Raw genomic sequence first — 11,702 nt, 5'->3', positions numbered from 1 at the left:
GAGAGAGAGAGAGAGAGAGAGAAAATATCTATATATATAAAATTTATATTTTCCACTAAATAAAATACCACCAACTGTACTAATAACGCTTTTGTTTCAGTTTTGTTTGTTTTTAATTCAACAACTTTTAGGACAACAAATGAATAATTACATAGAGGACTCGGTATTTCTCTAGACGAATTTTACTCCAGGCAAAGCGTGGAGACTTTGAAACAGGCTGAGTGAAATAAAGTTGATATAAAATGTCATTTAAGTGAGATACATTTTACAGACTCCATGTTTGTCTCATGACAATTGAATGACCGCAGTATTTTCTAAAATCCTGGATTTGGTCCTGCAACGCAGACTTCAGACAAGTATAGGTAGGTACCGGTTCAGTGACTTCCACTTTACCGATTCAGTATTTAAGTCAAACGACGGCACAGGCTACACGGGCTGTGTGAACGTCCCGGAGCAGTAGCGTCCCTCCGCTTAAAGCCCGACGTTTACAGAAGACCGGGGAAAGTGATGTCACTGGCGAGCGGACATGTCCACACTGTCGCTTTAATCGCAGTGCAGTCCAGGGGGCAGGATCGTGGGGTTTTTTTTCTTTTTTCTTTTCTCCCTCCTCCTCCTCCTCCTCCTCCTCCGTGACTCGGAGCGTTTGCGCAAACCACGGCAGCAGCAGATTGAATGAAGTGTCTTTGCAGGCTGCTGGCCGCGCGGAGGACGCCGTGCTGGCCCCGTTCAAGATGCCAGAGATGTGCAGCCAGGACGCATGATTTTTTTTTTTTAATGATCATCATTATTTTTAATTTCTTGAGAGGGCAGATTCGTGCCTTGCCACATTTCTCTACCAGTCCTGTTTGTGGGTTTGCTTTTTTCTTTTTTCTTTTTTTTTCTTTTTAAGCTGCAAGGCCTTGACAAACCAATCTCCGCCTTGATGGTATCTGAACAGCAGGCGACTGGCAGCTCTCTGCACGGATGATAAAGAACTTGGGAAAGGAAATAGTCAAGATGGCAGCTGTGTACGGAATGATAAAGCTGATGTGCTGGCATTAGATTAAGTAATTTCCATCTTCTTTTGTCATGCACGTCGCCGGATCGCGGTGCGGGACGCGGGCGCTCGTTAAGGAACGCCGTTTGGATTCCTCCGAGACTCTCCGCTGACTCTTTCCTCTCTTTGAATCCGCATTTGGCGAAATTGCAATGCACGTCGGTCAGGGTGTGGGCTGTGCACGGGAGAAGGCGATGTTCTGTTAATGCTGGTCAGCCCCCCGGATCCGCTCCGTGTGCTGCGGATAGACGCCTCCTCGCAGGGGGACAGATAGACAGACACGTGCTGGGACCGGACTGCGGGCTGGACATTTGCATATCGTGCATAGTAAATAAACGGTCCCCGAAGCCTGCACACACCATTGATGGAATGCGACCCGAGTGATTTTATAACCCTTTGTGCAACGAACGAGAAATTGCGATTAACATGGCTGAGGCGCCGCGCAACGGCAGCGAGCCTCCCTCAAACGTCGAGATAGATCCGGATTTCGAGCCCCAGAAGCGGCCGCGCTCCTGCACTTGGCCGCTGCCCCATCCGGAGTCTGGTGCGGGCAAGCCCGGGACAAATGACACTGACGTAATCCCCGAAGAAGAGGATGACGAGGGTGGCAGCGCGGGGATCGGCGCTGCTCAGAAAGCCGGCGGCGGCGGCGGCGGCGGCGGTGTTAAGCCCCGGGAGCCGGGCAGCAGCATCTCCATCTCCCAGCCCGTGGAGGTCCGGCGTGGCCCCAGCAAGGAGGAGGCCGCCGCCGACGGCTCGCCTTCCTCGGCGCACACCCCCGCCGCGGCTCCGGGCGGCTCAGCCTCCCAGCAGCTGAGGAAGTCCTCCGCCCGCAGGAACGCCTGGGGGAACTACTCCTATGCAGACCTCATCACCCAAGCCATCGAGAGCTCCCCCGAGAAAAGGCTGACCTTGTCCCAAATCTATGACTGGATGGTGAGGTCTGTGCCATATTTCAAGGACAAAGGCGACAGCAACAGCTCCGCCGGCTGGAAGGTGAGCGGCGACATGCTGGGGCTGTCATCAAAACAAAGACCATACTGTAGTCATGCAGAGACACACAATGCACGCAGCTATGGTTAATGTAGGGACGGAGGAGGAGGGCACAAACGCAGGTTGGGTTATTTGCTGACACCACCACATACAGGATGATTATTTTTTGTTTTATTTATTTTTTAGCTCATAATTTCCACTTTATTTTCAGGCATATTTTGGTTATAACTGTAGATAATCAGCAGGGAATTGGCAACTGTGTGGCTGCCTGACAGGCACATGGTGCCAAAGGAGTTATCGCCCAAGCTACTGTCAAAATATCAGGGTACAGTTGTAGTAGTATGTGCTTCAGATTACACACTACTATTAGTTATGCACCTAAAATGAAACAAAAACGAGGACATACTAATTCAGTACAAACAAAGCAGCTGGTATGAAAGTCGAGAGTCAAAACAGGCAATGCAAAGTCAATTTCACTTTCAGACAAACTGGTCACACTGCAGAATGGGCATCTTTCAAGCTCCAGTGGGGCCCTGCTTCTGTTTGATTTTCAGGATTAGTACAGGCCTGGAAAACCAATTCATCTGTCATGGAATCAAGTCTGATGAAAGCTTTGAGCTTTGCAGGATTTGGATTGGGGGGGGGGGGGTTGAAAAACTCTGGAAATAGGTTTGTAATCCTGCACAACTGTGGATGTAGGATGCAGGCCAATTCCAGGGAGTTTCTGTCTTGGTGAAGAAATGACAGTAAACCTCATCATGTTGCTGTGACATGATGGAGGAATTAGAGTAATAAAGTATGAACAGTCTGTACGAGCCTAGTAACCGATTAATCTGCTGGTTAGTTCACACTTCAGACTAGTGGCGCTCGGTTTCCATTCGTGTTTGGATGCTCACTTGCAGCCAGATGCCTTCGGGGGGGCTGCAGACTGACGGCGGCCCGCAGAGGAAAGGGTTAAAGTTGGGGTTTCAGAAGTGCTGACATCAGCGTATCCTCAGAGATGCTCTGTAGCTGTGTGACATTCAGGTGTCATCTTAAGGTCGCTCATCTGCACGAGGGGCTCTGTGCAGAAATGTCCTCAGCTGGCCCACGGGGGGGGTGTTGTAAATCCAGAGCTGTCACAGGTCTCACTCCCATTTAAAAATAAATAAATAAACAAAATAAAAACAAACAACAAACCAGGACGGGGTAACATCAGATTCAATCACAAGCTTTATCTGTAGCTCCAACATGAGGATTGAGGTTTTTTTTGTTTTGTTTTTGTTTTTTCTTTCAAATTTCCTCTTTGTCGTGAGTCCAAACTAAATACTTAGCTTCCTATATGGATGACCAGCCAGTGGCTCAGCCCTGCTGCCTGCCACACTGTCTTTTCATGTGGCCCAGGGCACAAGAATCAATCAGCTGACTATAAATTATGTAGGTCAATGTGTTGCAGTGTGAGAGAAGCTCAGTGTTTCTCTTTGGATCTGGCTCGGGCTAAACTGGCATTGCTCCAGTCCCCGCTTAGAACGAGGCATTGCTCAAAGGGTGCTGCAGCACTGCTGTGACTGCGTGGGGGAGGGGAAGGCAGGAGTTTGCTCTTTGTGATTTATCTTTTTAAAATGCCGTGTGGCTCGTACTCGTATGTACCTGTGCAGCATTCAGAGGATTTCACGCTTTTCCAAAGCTTAATAGAGACAATTATGTCCGCTGGCGATTTCCTTTTAAGAAGCATGGCAGGTAGTTTTACCCTCTACAGGGCGCATGGTCCTCCACTAAAAATTCAGAAAATAACAGGAATGATGTGTCTTACACGCACAGTCCAGGTTACGGTATACCTCTCAACCACAGCAAGGTCCTTCAGCCTTTACTAGCTATATACAGGAGGTAGATACAATAAAGGCAGTGCTTGTACAGTATAGTGTCATTTAATCAAATTCAGCAGCACTGTAGTAATGGTAATAAAAAAAACAGCCTTTGTGAATCTTATAACATTAGGTTTTTGTTGCATAATAGAGGACTGGATTGAATTCTTCGGTCATTTTTGAGGTTAAGTATTCTGCTCTTGGACCGAACTGTGTTATACTGCGAGGCATAAAGGCTGTTTTATCCATCTGCCGTAATACAGCACAATCCAATAGAGCAACACTGCAATTTATGGCCCGATAAATGACCACAGAGTTGAATTAAAAGCAGTCTGATAGCCTCAACCCGAATTGAAATGTCACAAAGGTTTATTTCTTTATTGCAGGGCTGTCGTATTGGATTGCGTAAGATTGAGCAAGGCAGGTGTTGCTGTCATTGTGTTAGCCCTCCGTAGGTCCTGGTGATGATGTTGGTAGTACTTGGCTTGCTTTGCATATGTCTTTTATCATTTACGCTACGCGCCAGTGCTGTCCAGGCCCCGAAGACAAAGGTGATATCAGATGTCGTGCTTGTTGTCGGTTCAATGCAGTTCTTGAGAAATACATAAGAAGAAGAAGAAGAATCGTTGTAATTTCGATTAGTCAGAATTTGTGACCAGGCACATCCCCCTGAAATTGGGAGGCGTCGGTGTGTTGAGGGATTGGGTGTTGTTTCTTTATAAGTTACATTTACTCAGTCCTGGTGAGCCACTGACTAAACTTTTGTACCACAATATTTTGGGTTTGATTATAAACAGCTTTTAAATTTTGCGAGAGAGAGCACTGCTCTGGTGTGAGTTCCGCGGCATCGGGAATAAGACCGCAACTACAACAGTTACGCTGTGTAGGAAATCAAGTAAATTTATTAATGGATCGCACTTAAAAACGCAACATCAAATGTTGGTCAGATTGCTTGTACGGGGGAAATTAGCAATACAGTTAGATAATGAAAATCAAACTGCCGATGTACTTCTCGGTACACAACCTTTGTTCAGCTTCTCAAGCCTGTTTTTTAAATGCCAAATCTAAAACAGAGGACAACTGGCAAAGTGCTGTTAAAAGCATAAATGTCCTGAGGGATGCCTATTCTCAAATATATTCATAATAGTGAGATCATGACCTTTTGTCACAAGTTAATTGCCTCAAGTCGCTGTAGCACTGGCGTTGGCGGAAACAGTCCTTTTGGGCCCGGAGATGTTTCCTCAGCAACCAAGTGCTGTGAACTTTGCTTCACTACAGCAGAAGTGTGGGGGCTCCTATAATGCTCATATAGCCCATTGTTTTAGGAGAATTCGTGCAAATTTTCAGCCAGATTCTGAAAGGCAAAACTCCTGAGTAAGATTCTTCCACGAGGCACATGTATCGACCTTTTGCAGAAGGTGAAAAATACTAAGAGCATCCGTATCCTGCCAGGTGCTGGCAAAAAAAAAAAAAAAGTGAAGGAAATTAAAACCAAACTAACACTGTGACTTGCTTGTCTTCTTCTTGTTTTATTAGCACCTGCACTGCTGTGAAATTTGGAGTTCTCTCTCCATCTTTTTGGCAGTCTAAATCAATCAATTTAGAGATTTATTCACTTTAAATGATCAACCCCGCCTTCCTGCTATAAACCCAGTTAATGGAAATGGACGCATTCCACCTGAAGCTGAAGTGAGGGGAAATGTGCAGGGTTTGGTGAAAGCCCATCATAGCAGCAGGAATGAGCTAGAGGATGAGGTGATATTCTATATTTTTCTCATTGTTAACACAACCTATGGCAAGACCAAAACCAACGGTGAATTGATCCTAGTCGCAAGTACCGTTTGTGTATCCGAAGCCTGATATGTGGGTGAGATGCGCCGTCATTATGATCGACATGGACACTAGCTGTAGGTTACATTTGGCTGATCCTACATGCACCGTTCCTGCTGCTATACATGCTCAGTATTGCGTATCAATCCACGGTTGAAAAATAGTCCTCAAGAAAAGCGCTATTTACCCCTGTTTAAGTAATGTTGGCTAAAAAATTACAGTGCCCGACTGTTTAAGGGGAATTACTGAGCCTTTCCTAAAAATGAAACTATATACTTGTAACTTGTTTTTAAAGGATTGTTTCGATTGATACCACTCACATGTCTGCGCAATAAATATGGAGCTATCGCTCCGAATGATTGACAAAAGCCGGCAACCCTTTCAGCTAACTTATGGTGGGTGAAAACGACAAAGAAAAGAGTTTTATTTCTGAGTTACTTGTGCCTTGTTGTTGTAAGTGATGAAAGTGTTAGTTAGTCGGCCTAATCCTTTAATTGGCTTTAGGCGACGGCTTTGCTGTAGATTTGATGTCCGCGAGTCTCTCGATTGACTCATTGCATTCAGAGGAAAACTGTGGCCAATGCTCATTTGTGATCTTTTAGTCATCACAAAGCTGGAGAGCAGCTGCCTCCGCAGCTGCCACTACAGGGCCATATTATTTGGGAAGACCTGTGGAGCTTTAGTTTGTATGTGCTGAGCTTGTTCAGTGTTAGTTTAATCTTCTCAGAGAGAGAGAGATGGATTTAAATAGGACCTTGGTTAACTCAACTTAATTCAAGTGTAAGAGAATTATGCTGGACCCTCTCCCGGTGAAGTTGGCCCTCGGGCTGCAGAGATCACTGCAGAGTTCCTCCTCACTTACTGCAGTGAGTCTCGGTGCAGGCCAGCCGTGCAGGCTCCAGCTGTTTAATTTTTGTACATGGCTGGGAACATCTCCAGGGAAATCCTGTAGACCTTTCCGAGCAGCCAGAAATAGGTCACAGCGTGAGGTGCAGAGAAAAAGTGTCTCTCAGAAGACACTGCAGTGTTAGAATTGTTCACAGTACTTGGTTTTAATAGTTGGTTTGGTGACAAAAACAAAGGAGGAGGCATACAGCACTAAATGTTCAGCATCGCCTGTTCATTTTCTTTATTTTCTACCTTCAGGGGAACAACGGTGACCAAAAAAATGTTTATCATTTCTGAGCATTGGCCACATCTACATTGAACTACCAAATATTTCTTACAGGGATAGTAGTTCCACAAAAATTTCAGTATAGTTTTAAAGTATAAAACCCCATTTTTTAGTTTTCTTCATCCTTTCTATCTTAACACTGTACTTAATGTTGTACTGACCAAGTCGGGTTCAACTTTGACGTACTACCCTTGCTATTATTGTGCATGCAGACTATTTCTGTCCAACGAGGGGGAAAAGGATCAATAATTCTGGCCTGGTCCTTTTTAGTTGTACCTCCCCTTAAAGCAGCTGAGATGATCTGGCCGGACTGGCACGTTTACAACCTGCCTGACTGTCTTGTGTTTCCTGCCCTGCTGGACTTCCCTGAAGCCATGCTTCATGTTCCCAGATCTCAGCAACTTCTTTACTGACTGAAGTGTTATCTAAACTGATGATGACCAAAATTATGAAAATAGGACCCTTGAACGGGTGCTCCAGCAATTAAGTACTATACTTGAATAAAGTGCGTGTCTGTGTCAGATGCAGCAGAAGCCAAGATATTTTGACTTTTAGTCTTTAGTATGAGTATGCTAGATCCTGCATTTCCTGTCATGCAACCAGCCGCGTCTTTTTGTCAGACCCTCGCTGCCTGGTAGACGGCCACATTTTTCAGGGGCTTTTTGTTAATAATTTGTTGTCTTCAAGCCCAAGCCTGGATGATGACGTCATCTAGGTTATTTTCCTAGATTTGACAAAGCTCCTCCAAAACCGCAGAAGAGTTTATACAACTGGATTTACAGTACAGGCTGAGTTGTTTTCCTCATGACTAATAAACTGACTTTTGTGTTTAAAAAAAAAAAAAAAAAAAAAAAAGTGTAGTTTCTGTTTAAAATTGTTGGTATGTAGTACCATACTTTTCTAAAGTGATTTAGAAAATCATGCCTTGACAAATATTTAACTTAATACCAACATGGATTTAATTGTTTTCATCCGTTTTTTTATTGCAGAATTCCATTCGACACAATCTGTCCCTCCACAGTCGTTTTGTGAAAGTCCAGAATGAAGGAACAGGGAAAAGTTCCTGGTGGATGGTCAACCCAGAAGGTGGGAAAGGAGGCAAAGCTCCGCGACGCCGGGCTGTATCGATGGATAACAGTAAATACATCAAAGGGGCCCGAGGACGTGCCACCAAGAAGAAAGCCTCGCTGCAGGCCGCCCAAGATGGCAGCTCTGAGAGCTCCTCAAGCCTCTCCAAATGGACAGGAAGTCCCACTTCCCGTAGCAGTGACGAGCTAGACGCCTGGACAGACTTCCGCTCCCGGACCAATTCCAACGCCAGCACACTCAGCGGTCGTCTGTCCCCGATCCTGGCCAACCTGGAGCTGGACGAGGTGCCCGATGATGACTCTCCCCTCTCCCCAATGCTGTACTCCAGTCCCAGCAGCATGTCCCCGTCCACGGGGCCCACAGGGCTCTCTGACCTGGCAGGTACCATGAACCTCAATGACGGGCTCTCTGACAACCTGATGGACGACCTTTTAGACAATATCACCCTGACAGCATCCCAGCAGCCTCCTCCTGGAGAGGAAGACAATGGGGCAAACGGTCAGGGGAGCTCAGTGTTTACCTTCAGCTGCTCAGGAAGCAGTTTGGGTAGCCCCTCTGGCAGCTATGGGCCGAACCCTCTTTTCAGCCCGCCGTCCATCACAAGCCTGCGCCAGTCACCAATGCAGACCATTCAGGAGAACAAGCAGACCACCTTCTCCTGCATCTCGCATTTCAGTGACCACCAGACCCTGCAGGATCTGCTCAGTCTGGACTCCCACAGCCACAGCAACGTCATGCTCACCCAGTCCGACCCACTGATGTCACAGGCCAGCACCGCCATCGCCCTGCAAAACTCCCGCCGAAATGCCATGCTGCTGCGCAAAGACCACATGTTGGCGAACCACACCAGTGCAGGTCAGGCCCAAAGCTCTTCAGTGCCTGGTTGGCAAGCTGGCTTGTCAACCTCTGACAACGATGCCAGTCAACCCGACGCCAAGCAGCCGCACCTGAAGTCTCCCAGCAAGAACGCCTCTATGCAGCTCGGCTCTGGTCTGTCCGGCCAGGACCGTTTTCCTGCCGATCTGGACCTTGACGTGTTCAATGGCAGCCTGGAGTGTGACATGGACTCCATCATCCGCAACGAACTGATGGACGCAGATTGCCTGGACCTCAGCTTCGACTCTCGCCTCACCTCCGCCCAGAATGCCAACAGGAATTCAGGAAGCTTCTCGAGCTCAAAACAGACCTCGGCTCAAAGCTGGGTCCCAAGCTGAGAAGCTCTGTCAGAGCTTAGAATGATTTCAAAAAAAAAAAAAAAAAAAAAGAAGTGGGGAAAATGTAAATTGGGTTTCGCTGTCCTGCGTTGTGCAACTAGAGGGAAGGAAGTATGTAAAAGTGTTTTCATGTCGAATTTTTTTCCATTATTTTTAATGTGAGGCATTAAGTTCGGTACTGTATTTTAAGTGTCACACGATAGTGTCTTCACAGCGGAGAAAAAAAAAATCTTTAAAAAGATCAATGCCTGGGCGGTGTGAACAACAGTACTGACTGGAAGTACGGGACATTTTGTTAAAAACTATATGAAAAGCATCAACTCGTGTTAGTCTCAGGGAATCACTCATATCACAAAGTGATACATGAAACTGAAGATGGATTATGTTATCACCCTGCTTTCTCCTCTTTCACACCCTTTCATACCGAAATCAACATTTTTGCCAAACCAGCTGTCAGCCTGTTGTTGCGTGACAGCCTGTTTACAGAAAAAAGCTGCAGAGAATGTTACATTATTACGTTCCAGTGGAGGATACTTGACAAGCTTGTGTTTTTTGTTTTTTGTTTTTTGTTTTTTGTTTTTAAAAAAAAAAAAAAAAAAAAAAGTTTCTTTGAGAGACGTAGCCTAAATGGACTAAAAGATTTCAAACAAATGTTAATGAAAAGCTTTTTTTTCCCATTGATGCACCGAGTCAGGCACCAAATACCAATCTGTAGAGGTTAATATGTTATCGAGATGTGAACTGATCTACATTGTGTGGTTTTTGTATGTAATGTTTTATTTTTCTTTGGCAAATTTTACCCTGTGATTTTAGTGACATTACTGTGAATTCTGTTCCTTCTGAAGAGGCGCATTACTGAAGTCTTGGTGATTATGGTGTTACTGCTGCAGATCCCTTTTTACCATCTTTCCCCCTCATCCTCCTCTTCCTCCTCTTCCACTTACTGCAATATTGGAAGTACTGTTCAGTATACAGCGTTTAGGACAGACCCGAGGACATGATTTAGCTCTAGTTGACACCATTTACATTAGCAAACACTTGGGACTATTTGGATTAAAGTGACCACACTCGGAGACCCCTGAGCACTCAACTACAGTATTTTGGTGTTTGTTAATTTGAAGGAGTTCTTGGTGCTATAAATAGGAAAGATGGCAGGGAGTGGCTGCAGATGGAGCGTCAGTAGTAGCCTCCCCTTTTGTTATCAGCGCTATAGCAGGTGCTGTGGAAAATGGGGTTTCCAACCCTGTGAGAGGAGGTTGTGTAGTATCTTGGAGCCATTTTTGCCATTTGAGAAAGAAACAACCACAGTATTTTAAATATTGCCAAAATATTTCTGCATTTAAATAAGTGGAAATAAGAGGAGTGCAGTGTATAAATATTTGGAGCCAGTGCTATAAGGGCAAAAAAAAAAAAAAAAAAAAAAAAATCAACATCAGCAAAGTTTTTGCAGGAACAGCAGGATGAAATTTTTAAGGTTCCTTTTTTTTTTGGTGAAAGAAAAGGTTTGTCTCCTTGCTAAATTTAACTCAATCATTTTAAAAGACATATTTGTCTAATTTATTTAATTTCCTCTGCAATTCTGCATGTTTTCCTCATGTGTCGTGGGTCAGAGTTGTTTAAAAGCAGTTTTGTTTTAATGGTCTGTTCAGCCTAGCCTACATTTTGTCCACCTCAGTTGGGTATTGATCCAGACAGACGACGAATGAATCAATGAAAACTGTGTCCTCGATTAGAGTTATTGAGAAAACCTTAATGTTACACAGTCATACAGTTAACTGACATTAATGTGACACAAATATTTAACCCCTTTGGCTCAATTTTTGATTAAAAAAACAATAAATTCTGCACAAATGTGCTTCCAAATACCATTTCTGTGGCTTCACGTGGATGATTTCATTTTCAAAATACAAAATAGTGAACTGAAGCTTCATTTTTTTTTTTCTACATTAATTTTGAGTAACACTCACTGCCAACATCCATTCTCCATTTCTTCCTATTGCTCCTACAAAAAAAAAAAAAGAGACATCAAGTTGACATTGTCAGTTGTAATTCCAATTCCTATCTTGGTTGTACTGGAGATGGTGCATGTAAATAAAGCTTAAAGAACCACCGCATATCTGTTTGAGTTTTGATGGGTTTTTTTTGCTTTTTTTTAAAAGTCATTTCTGTCCCTAGATGAATTGCACAGTTGCAGACGCGACTCTGCAGGCACTGAGGAGGCGATTTGCTATTGGATAATCACATCCCGAGCTAAGAACCAATCATACACTGTATCCAAGAGGAATGGACCCGCTCGGATTAAGTCAAGGCTTTCGAGTGCAGGAGCTTTGATTGCTAAGGTAGGTGCTGATCAACGACTGCTGCACTCTGCACCATTTAACATTCATATACTGTATATTACACATGACTGGTGCTGTGGTTAAGTATATGAAAAGCCCAACAGCACTGACATCATGCTGTCCTGACTTATCCTGTAACGTTAGAGCCCTCTACAGATCAAATGCAGTCACTGTCTGAGTGCG

General features: G+C 44.7%; 1 protein-coding gene across 1 annotated transcript; it reads left to right on the top strand.

Annotated features, from left to right (window-relative positions):
* The first annotated feature begins 536 nt into the window (after positions 1-536).
* Positions 537-11,278, top strand: foxo3a (forkhead box O3A). Its single transcript, XM_040136926.1, has 2 exons — positions 537-2,032; positions 7,867-11,278. The coding sequence occupies exons 1-2, from the start codon at positions 1,463-1,465 to the stop codon at positions 9,178-9,180; spliced, it is 1,884 nt and encodes a 627-aa protein (XP_039992860.1). The 5' UTR covers positions 537-1,462; the 3' UTR covers positions 9,181-11,278.
* Positions 11,279-11,702: the final 424 nt, after the last annotated feature.

The sequence above is a fragment of the Xiphias gladius genome, chromosome 10, assembly GCF_016859285.1.
Source record: "Xiphias gladius isolate SHS-SW01 ecotype Sanya breed wild chromosome 10, ASM1685928v1, whole genome shotgun sequence".
Taxonomy (NCBI): Eukaryota; Metazoa; Chordata; class Actinopteri; order Istiophoriformes; family Xiphiidae; genus Xiphias; species Xiphias gladius.
The sequence above is the reverse complement of the archived record's forward strand: the minus strand, read 5'-3'. Positions and strand labels throughout refer to the sequence as shown.